Source organism: Opisthocomus hoazin, chromosome W, assembly GCF_030867145.1.
Source record: "Opisthocomus hoazin isolate bOpiHoa1 chromosome W, bOpiHoa1.hap1, whole genome shotgun sequence".
NCBI classification, from domain to species: domain Eukaryota; kingdom Metazoa; phylum Chordata; class Aves; order Opisthocomiformes; family Opisthocomidae; genus Opisthocomus; species Opisthocomus hoazin.
The window spans coordinates 47,343,173-47,353,161 of NC_134453.1; the positions used below are offsets into that span (position 1 = coordinate 47,343,173).

Here is a 9,989-nt window from a genome sequence, read left to right on the forward strand (position 1 = left end):
AATGATAAAAAAGCTAGTTTGCTGAGTTATATAGAATGCTATTGTTAATTATAGTCACTTTAGATGACCACGGAAGTTTGTCCTTAAAAAGCCAAAAAAAAAAAAGATGTTTTTCAGAGCACAGGAGTGTTTATAAAAACGAGCCTTGCTACCTACATGCTGCAATTCTGAATGAACCCACTGAGAAAGATATTACAAGTCATACAAAATTTACCCTCAATTTTTTTTTAGTGCAATGATATTGAATTTGCTCATTTCTTTTTAAATTTGCCAATATACATCATTTTACAATGCTATATATTTTTCCCTTTTTTTGTATACCAGGATACCGAATGTCAGCACCACAAAAATGTCCAGAAGAAATATATAAAATAATGCAGAGGTGCTGGGCCTACAAACCTGAAAACCGGCCAAAATTCAATGAGATTCAGAAAGAGCTGTCTTCAATCAAAAAGAAAGTGACATAGTGATAAACTAATGCCAAACTCAGTCTGCAGGACTTTATTTTCCAGTGAAGTAGTATTTTCCCCTTAAACACTGCATTTATACAACATTATTTGCAATATTTGTCTAATTACTTTAAAATTAACTGGATTTTTTTTATATACAAATCTACCAATGATGTCTACACCTACATTAAACACATATTCTGCCAAATGCTATCTATCCAGTCACAGAAATATTGCAATTTAGGATACATGTAAATAGAAAAGCACATACTGTAGATTTAAGTGACTGTGGCTTCTATCTATTTTACAGCAAGTAAATGCTAGTGACATTTTTCAGAGTTTTTCTACATTATGCTGTGTTCTTGCTCTCCTATCCCTGTCCCAGATATCAACACTATGGCACTGTAATGTGGTGACTGTGTCACACTTGATGGTCTTAAAAGTGAAGACAATTTTTGATAAGTATATCAATGAGACACTTTTCTATTTTTTAAATTCTTTATGCAACTAATATTTTTAAATGATACCTTGTTTAAGGATGAAGGTCAGATTCTGGATGTAAAGAGAAATCCAGAATTTTCTTTTCTAGAAAACTGAACTACATGTGCATTTCTTATATGGTAAATACTTCTGACTTTAGATGTGATTTATTAAGCTACTGCTTTTTTCCTATGAAGTCATCAGAATTCATTAATATGTCTCCTTTGCAATGAACTACATCTATAAAAAAGCCAATATCAAGTCTTGACTACATGTATGTTGTTAACAAATACTGCGAATCTTCTGCCTTACAAAATAAGTAAAAGCAGTAGGTGCACACACGTAGAAAAGGTCTACAAGTATATTTGCTAATGATAACTGCATGTTATAGATAACAAATAGGATTGGTTTTAGAGGAGTAAAATAATGTGAAATACTAGATTTGCTTTCGGTCTTGACTTTTTCTTTCAGTTTGCAGTAATTCTCAGCATGCAGCTGGAGCCTGCAAAAGCTAAGCAAAACTACATTCAATGCATAGTGTCCAAATAAAAACGCTGCTTCTCTATGCCTTAAGGAAATATGTTTTAAGCCTCTAGCAGGCTGAACAAGGCAGAGTATAAACACTAACCTTTTAACTTTTTAAAATCTTTACAATCATATTTCAAAAGACTGGGGATGGTGGAGCTGTAAACACCACCAAGAAGGAAAAAGTTTGTATAAAAACATTCCTCCAGAAAGAATAACGTCTCAACAGTCAGAGGAGGAAAGGTACAAAGTTTGTTACTATGACTCTTGTTTTTCTTTACAACTTGGGCTATAATGTCCCTTTCTCTCTTCTACATAAAATTCTAACTGGAATATAATGTCCAGGTGTAGAATTTGTCTGTTAATTCTGAGTTCTTTCATTTTCAGGAAGTTGTATATTACTAGCCATTTTAGAACACCATGTTTTTAGGCATTTAGACAGCGAAATCATCCAAGTAGCCAGGAAGCAAGTTAGAAAAGCTAAAGCCCTGACAGAATTAAATCTGGCCAGGGATGTCAAAGGGAACAAGAAAGCCTTCTATAGGTATGTCAGTGATAGAAGGAAGACTAGGGAAAATGTGGGCCCTCTCCGGAAGGAAGCTGGAGACCTGGCTACCCAGGATGGGGAGAAAGCTGAGGTGCTGAATGACTTTTTTGCCTCAGTCTTCAACAGCAAGTGCTCTAGCCACACTGTCCAAGTTGCAGAAGGCAAAGGCGGGGACTGGGAGAATTGAGAACCGCCCACTGTAGGAGAAGACCAGGTTCGAGACTGCCTAAGGAGCCTGAAGGTGCACAAATCCATGGGGCCTGATGAAATGCATCTGCGGGTCCTGAGGGAACTGGCAGACGAAGTTGCCAAACCACTCTCCATCATATTTGAGAGGTCCCCACCGACTGGAGAAGGGGCAACATCACCCCCATTTTTAAAAAGGGAAAAAAGGAAGACCCGGGGAACTACAGGCCAGTCACTCTCACCTCTGTGCCTGGCAAGATGATGGAGCAGATCCTCCTCGAAACCATGCTAAGGAGGTGACTGGGAACAGCAAACATGGCTTCACCAAGGGCAAATTGTGCCTGACCAACTTGGTATCCTTCTATGATGGGGTTACAGCATTGGTGGACAAAGGACGGGCAACTGTCATGGCCTACCTGGACTTGTGCAAGGCACTCGACACTGTCCCACATGATGTCCTTGTCTCTAAATTGGAAGGACATAGATTTGACAGATGGACCACTCGTTGGATAAGGAACTGGCTCGATGGATGCACTCAGAGAGTTGCAGTCAATGGCTCGATGTCCAGGTGGAGACCACTGACAAGTGGTGTGCCTCAGGGGTCGGTACTGGGGCCGGTGCTGTTTAATATCTTTGTCGGCAACATGGACAGTGGGACTGAGTGCACCCTCAGCAAGTTTGCCGATGACACCAAGCTGTGTGGTGTGGTTGACACACTGGAGGGAAGGGATGACATTCAGAGGGACCTGGACAGGCTGGAGAGGTGGGCCTGCATGAACCGCATGAAGTTCAACAAGGCCAAGTGCAAGGTCCCGCACATGGGTCGGGGCAATCCCAAACACAAGTACAGACTGGGCAGAGAGTGGCTTGAGAGCATCCCTGAGGAGAAGGACTTGGGGGTACTGGTGGATGAGAAGCTCAACATGAGCCGGCAATGTGCGCTTGCAGCCCAGAAAGCCAACCGTATCCTGGGCTGCATCAAGAGAAGTGTGGCCAGCAGGTCGAGGGAGGGCATTATGCCCCTTTACTCCACTCTCGTGAGACCCCACCTGGAGTACTGCGTCCAGCTCTGGAGCCCCCAGCATAGGAAGGACATGGATGTGTTGGAGCGGGTCCAGAGGAGGGCCTCGAAGATGATCAGAGGGCTGGAGTACCTCTCCTACAAGGACAGGCTGAGGGAGTTGGGGCTGTTCAGCCTGGAGAAGAGAAGGCTGCGGGGTGACCTTATAGCTGCCTTCCAGTACCTGAAGGGGGCCTACAGGAAGGATGGAGAGGGACTTTTCACAAGGGTGTGTAGTGATAGGACAAGGGGGGGATGGCTTCAAGCTGAAAGAGGGCAGATTTAGATTAGATATTAGGAAGAAATTCTTCACCATGAGGGTGGTGAAACACTGGAACAGGTTGCCCAGAGAATCTGTGGATTCCCCCTCCCTGGAAGTGTTCAAGGCCAGATTGGATGGAGTTCTGAGCAACCTGGTCTAGTGGAAGATGTCACTGCTCATGGCAGGGGGGTTGGAACCAGATGATCTTTAAGGTCCCTTCCAGCCCAAACCATTCTATTATTCTATGATTTAGGCAGGACTTAAATTAGAATTTTCAGAGTGTTGGGGGATTTTTTTGGAGGTGAAGGACTAATTAGATAGCTAGCTAGTTGCATTACTGTTTTGCAGCTCTCAGATTATATCTGTAAGAGAGTAGCTCATTTATAGTTCTCAGATCATCTTTATAAAGGCCTCTAAAACAAAAACTGTTAGATGTACTTAAAATAAATTAGTTAATAATATTCTCTAATGCAGTTGACTGAGGTCACAATGAAAACATAGAATAGGTGAACTTGATACTTTCCTCCCCTGCCTTCCCAGAATTGAATGCTTTTTAAGTAAAGCTGCAACAACTGGCTTGGTGTTTTATAGGTAAATATGAACTGTTATCCAATAGGACAACATAGGATGCATACTGCTACTAGCAAAAAAGGCTTGGGGGAAAAAAGTCTTCCTAAATTGCCACTATTTGGAACTCTCATCTAGTTTAAGAACTACAAAAGTATATAGATCAGCTACATAGCTGAAATTTTATGAATGGGTTAATAGAGACAGCACATGCTTCTCCATTAAAATCCTCCATCAATTTAAGGCAATTATGCTTTTAAAAGAAAAATCAGGTTGATAGAGGTTGCTTCTAGATTGCACATGTTGCGGCTATTGAGCAAGACATTTCCACCACTTTCTTTATACAGTCAGCTCAGTCATTTCAGTCTTTCTCAACATATAAAAAATTCCAGAAATATTAAATGCAATAGCAACAAAAAATCCTTGGATTACTAATATGTAAACCAGTTGTCTCTGAACTTGTGCTCCAGTTATTAATCTTTCTGCTCTTTGAACAGGGCTGCAGTAGGCTTGTTGCATTATAAGTGATGGAGGAATTTGGCAGAAAGTACATCCCCTTGCTTTCTAACTCTCCTCACCAGAGTGGGAGGCTAGGTGCGGCTAGGTTAAAATTCTGAGTGATATCCAGTTTGCCACTACCAGTCCAGTCGCGTTTAATATGTATATTAAGCTACCACGATTCTGGATACACTAATAGCGGTCTGCACCTTCAGTCCAGTCGCGCTCATGAACTGGCACGGCCGCATTTGGTCGCGTTCAGTGAGAAACTGTGACAACTGGCTACTGAAACAGTGCAGTTTTATTTGTGCAACAGGTATAGAGGTTTTTTGAATTGCCGGTGATAGTGACTGTCTGCAAGAAAGCAGGCGCAAATATGATGTTATTAAGTATAAAACGCGTGAAAAGGTTATAAATAATACAGCCTGGCTATAAACATTAGGGAGTAACTCTCTGGAGAGATTTCCAAGATTCCTGAGAAAAGCACTTAATCTAAGTCTCACCCAAGCTGTCCCAAGGGGGAGAGAAGCAAGGCTCAGCCCATCGGCCAATCCCGGTAGTCAGAGGCAGTCTGAGGTGGAGTTTCCCTTGACTTGCTCACGGTGTTATCTTCTTCTCCGAAAATCCCCTATTTCCCTGGCTATTTTTATATCCTTTCTACCTTTAAGGTGGAGTTTGAGTGACTGTAGTCATACATACCTTTTATCATGATTGGTGTAAAATTCTCTCGCTTCATGTTTAAAGGTATAGTCTACGAAAAATTGAGGGCGCAGACTCGAAGAGGGGTGGTCGCACCTCGGAGGCGGGTAGCCTTCGGGATGGAGGTGTGTTTTGGTATTAAAATGATATTAAAACGAGCAAAGTTCACAAGAGGATAGCACTTTGGCAAGGTTTCGAAAACCTGTTGGCTCAGGGGGCCAGATGAGCTGCTTATCAGTTCTAGAGGACCATCTCTTCCCACTTTATCATCACGGAGCATGGCCACGGAGTCTCCACTCCGTGGCATCCTCTATGGTATGTTGCAGGGAGTTGCTGTGTTAGTGGATTCCTCGCATGCCTGCTGCAGCTGTGTCCCATCCTCAGAGCTCCTTTTGATTTTATGCTTTTCCTCAATTGGTGAACACTGCTATGTTTTTCATATAAACTTTAATTTTCAGATGTAAAACCTTAATTTTACTAATAATTCCACAAGGCTAACAGCTCTAGCTGCACTGTACTGCTAAAGCAGAAGGATCTGGCCCTTTGCACCTCCCAAACATTTCTTAACTCTGACAGCTCTATCTACCACAGATACTCCCCTTTCACTTACTTCAGGAAAGTTACTCTTGAGACCAAAAAGTTACTCTTGAGACCAAAGTTCCAATATATCCCTGGTCTTGTTTGCCTCAAAAGTTTCATAATGTTGTTATACCTTCATACCTGTGGCAATGTGCTTGTATGAAAATTTAAGTAACCATGAATCCAAGGTGAAACACATAGTTCAAATCATGGTTTAATCAAGTTGCGAACCCTAAATACATAATGAATTGTCCACATCATAGAAGACATCAGAACAACAACATTCCCCAATGCCTAGTTTACAACACAGAACATCTTTTTCCTATTCTTATGGAACAATATTAACCCAGTTATGCCCCTTTCCAAATGAATGATATTGCTGTCAGACCAGATCCAAAGCACTATCTTTTAAATTAATGCCAGTTCCTCAATTCCATTTGAGCTTCACTTTAAACATGCCTTCTACTTATCAGAACTTTCCAAATAGTATTAATTTTCATTATTGTCATCCATTTTGCTTTTAGAAATCTGACCTCTTTATATCATATAACCTTTAATTATGCAGGTAATTATACATCCATCCCAAATTCTGAGACTTGCAACTTCAGACAACAAGCATTGCTAAATCAATAAAGTCTGAAAGGGAACCTAATTTTTCATTAGATGACTAAGTTGATATGGCTTAATGCATTTTAAACATATAAAATTTTTAATTGAAACAATTACTTTACTGGTATTTTGAACAGCAGTACTGCTTCCACAAAATATCTCTTCAATAGAAATATTTACATTTCACTTGAATTCTACACAAAGGTAAACCTTTGTTCCTCTCCAGTTTTTCAGTGAAAAGAACTGCTGAATTAAAGTAACCAATTCAAGTGCTTTCAGCCATTCTGATATGTAGCATAGATGCAGCCAGGATGTCATAGAGAAGGTCTTGCACTCTGTATGGCACCTTTTTATAGCATGCTTATGCTTGCTACAAACTGCTAATAAATCCACTGGAGACTCTGGAAGTTTCTTGTATCTCTGAATGTAGCCAATTCCTTACGACATCTGAAGTTGTAGCGCTTAAGGAGAATTAGTGACAACATTATTTTCCTTCCCTCCATCTTCTTCTTGGTCATGACACAGATTCAGACTCTTCAGTAGACCTACCAACTGGAAGAAAAATATCTGTTTCCACTGTTAGTTATATCATAATCTGTAATTGACAACTTATTTTTTCCACTGAGCTTCCCACCTCATTTTAACTAAAATGCTAAAAACATGCAATAGAAAAAAATCAGAATTTAGGCTCATCATGTGGGACACAAAAGACAGGCAGACAAAGACATCTTGAGGACTGAAAGCCAAAACCAAGCACCTATTCATCCGTTCTATTAAAGAATTGTGTAGTTATATGCATATTCAAAAGCCTTCCAGATACAACAATTTGAACTAATAGTTGTAGGACTGCTGTTGTTAATTTTCCTTCATTAAGTTTTAGGCATCTGGAGAAGGAGGAGGGATGTTGAGGAATGTGGGAAGGTTGATTCACTGACCCACTAACACACACGAGAGTTTTGACACTTGTAACCTTGAGTGGGGTACAGATATAGTTTTCAAACGTGTTTAATTTTTTTTTCAAGTTTGTGCCAGAGTATGCATCATCAAGTTTAATATCAGGTAAAGCACCTTTTATACTCTTTGTTGTTTAAAAAATAATATATTTGTGAAACAGATCGATAATGCATAACACTGGAAATGGGTGCTTCTTCCCAAAAGTACACATGTGAAAAAACAAAACAATATTTGTGAGTTCATCTGGCTTTTAAACAAGTCTGAAAATGATAACTATGTAATACAATTGTTAGTTGTCTGTCCTTTATAGTTTTAAATAGATATGTGTTTAAACTTTATTTATTTGCCAACTTTTTTATACACTTTAAAGTTACACTTTTGAACTTAAGCTAGCTTTTTATTTTCATAGACTGTTACAAAACAGAATTTCAGTATTCTTTTAAACTGCAGACCATTTTTGAATAGTCCTTTGTCTTTTCTGCAGTCCCCTTTTTACTGCGCCCTTCCAATAAATGTAAAATATTTGCATTAAGTGGTCTCAAATTTAATTTGATGTTTAGAGCATATTTTTATTTATTTGCTTCTGTAGTCAAATGGAAGATCAACTTCAGTAACACTGCTCTTGGGTATGCTACAATCCAAAACATTCTGTATTTTGCAAAGAAAAAAGTAATTATGTGAATTCTGTTGGCAATTTCTGGAATTAATACCTGTGTGATCCCTGCTCACAGTTTGACTGTCACTTGTGGCTACCTTTTGTAATTCATAAGGGACTGAAAGAAAGAGTAACCCAATGGGCACAAGGGAAAGGATATGTCAAAACAGGTTCAGAACTTTGGGACTAGAACCTTGCAGCTCTGAGGGTGTGAGACCATGCATTATTTTTCCTCAAACCAGAATTGTGTTAGGAAGCTAAAATCCCCATTTCTACAAGCATTTCCAGTTAAGAGGAATGCAGCAATCTGAAGATATATACAAGCTTTATACTGTTTCTTTTACCCATGACCTAGTGCTCTGTTTACCTTATATTAAAAAAAAATCTTATTCCTATTAATTATATTTTAAATGCTAGTTTAGTTTTAAAACAGTTTCTTTAAAGCCACTTTATGCTCTGTAATTACTGCTGTTTTCACCATGCTTTGATGCAAGTTCTTTGATTTCCATAATTCCTTCTTAGTGTTAATATAAAGACTGAGATAGATACCAAAATTATGACTTGAGTAGAAAAAAAATTGAAAATATTTTGCTTTAAAAATGTTTTAATGAAATCTTCCAAGATCTCATGGTTAATGTAAGGTATGAATACTCAATTGAAAGAACTTTTTCTGCAGATGCACCTTGTTTAAACACATAACAATGGATGGAAAAGCAGACTTTTGTGTACTTTTGCCGTTACACAGCATTAGGTAAGCACTGTGTGCGGGCACAACACTGGAATTTGCAAGATATAATGCCCGACTGAAGAAAGGGTTAGCAAAGAAGCTAAGTTCTGGCACTGGCTTGTAAGTGGGACTAAGGTGCCTATTATTCCCCCCCACACAGAAAAAAAACAAAAAAAAATATTGCTGCTCACTCTTATAAACTTGGGTAGTCTCACCACAAATGAGAGAGATGTAAATCCAAATTTGCTGATCTGTTTTGAAACAGAAGACAATGCAGCATGGAATTGCATGTAGACTCTGGTAGAATTCTGCTGGGACACTACATTATTAGCAAGATAGTTTTAGAGAACATTCCTGCAACTAAATCTGTTCTGCTCATTGATACCTGCTCTCCAAATTATAAAAACATTCTTGAAAATCTGCTACAGCCAAACACCGAGCCTCACAGAGTCATCAAATCTTCTGATTTGAAGTATGACTACTTAATTAGGAATGAGCCTAAAGAAAAGAGAGGAGCCTCCAAATGATCAGGGCCTTTGTGCAGTCCTAATTTTTGTACAGCTTAGAAGTAATGTATCCAAATAAGGAACAGATTCTTGTTGCAGCATTGCTGAGATTATTTGACAATAACAGTCAGTGTGTTAAAGAGCAGAGAGATCCAGATTCATTTTATTGGCAGTGTGTGCAACGAAAGGAAAGTGGGCAAACGTAACCACCAAAGTCTTCACAGGTGAAATCATGAGTACAGTAAGTGAGTATCATCAATTAAAAAATACGTAGACCACTAGGTTGGAAATGGAAAAGTAACAGGATCTCCATAACCTGGATTGGACAGCAAGAGACAAGAACATGAGAGTCAAGACACCCAGTAATTTAGAATGCAGGTTTGAAAGGGAAAAGCAAAAATATTGGAAGCTTTTTTAAAGGAAAGAAGGGGAAAAATCAAAATCAGAGAAACTGCAAAGGAACTTCTGGGACTTCAGAGAAAAGAGATGCATAGCAGATGCTCAGAGATGAACAGCACATAGGAAGCAGTTCTGCATACATAATGCTACACAAGTATGTATATATGAGTATGTAACATACCCCTAAGTATGTAACACTACCTTCCTAGTGCCATCAGAGAATGATCCAGCAGGCAAGCAGATCACAATGACACAGAGAACAATAGAGGGAGACTTCCCAGTTGAAA

The 9,989-nt window shown here is 39.2% G+C and overlaps 1 protein-coding gene across 7 annotated transcripts in view; it reads left to right on the plus strand.

Annotated features, from left to right (window-relative positions):
* LOC142365534 (tyrosine-protein kinase Fer-like) overlaps positions 1-1,738 on the plus strand; it is a 226,937-nt gene extending 225,199 nt beyond the window's left edge. For all 7 annotated transcript variants that reach the window (XM_075446347.1, XM_075446351.1, XM_075446348.1 and 4 more), the window contains one exon: positions 325-1,738. In XM_075446347.1, coding sequence (XP_075302462.1) covers positions 325-467 — 143 coding nt within the window. In that variant the 3' untranslated portion in view covers positions 468-1,738. The remainder of the gene's footprint in view (positions 1-324) is intronic.
* Positions 1,739-9,989: the final 8,251 nt, after the last annotated feature.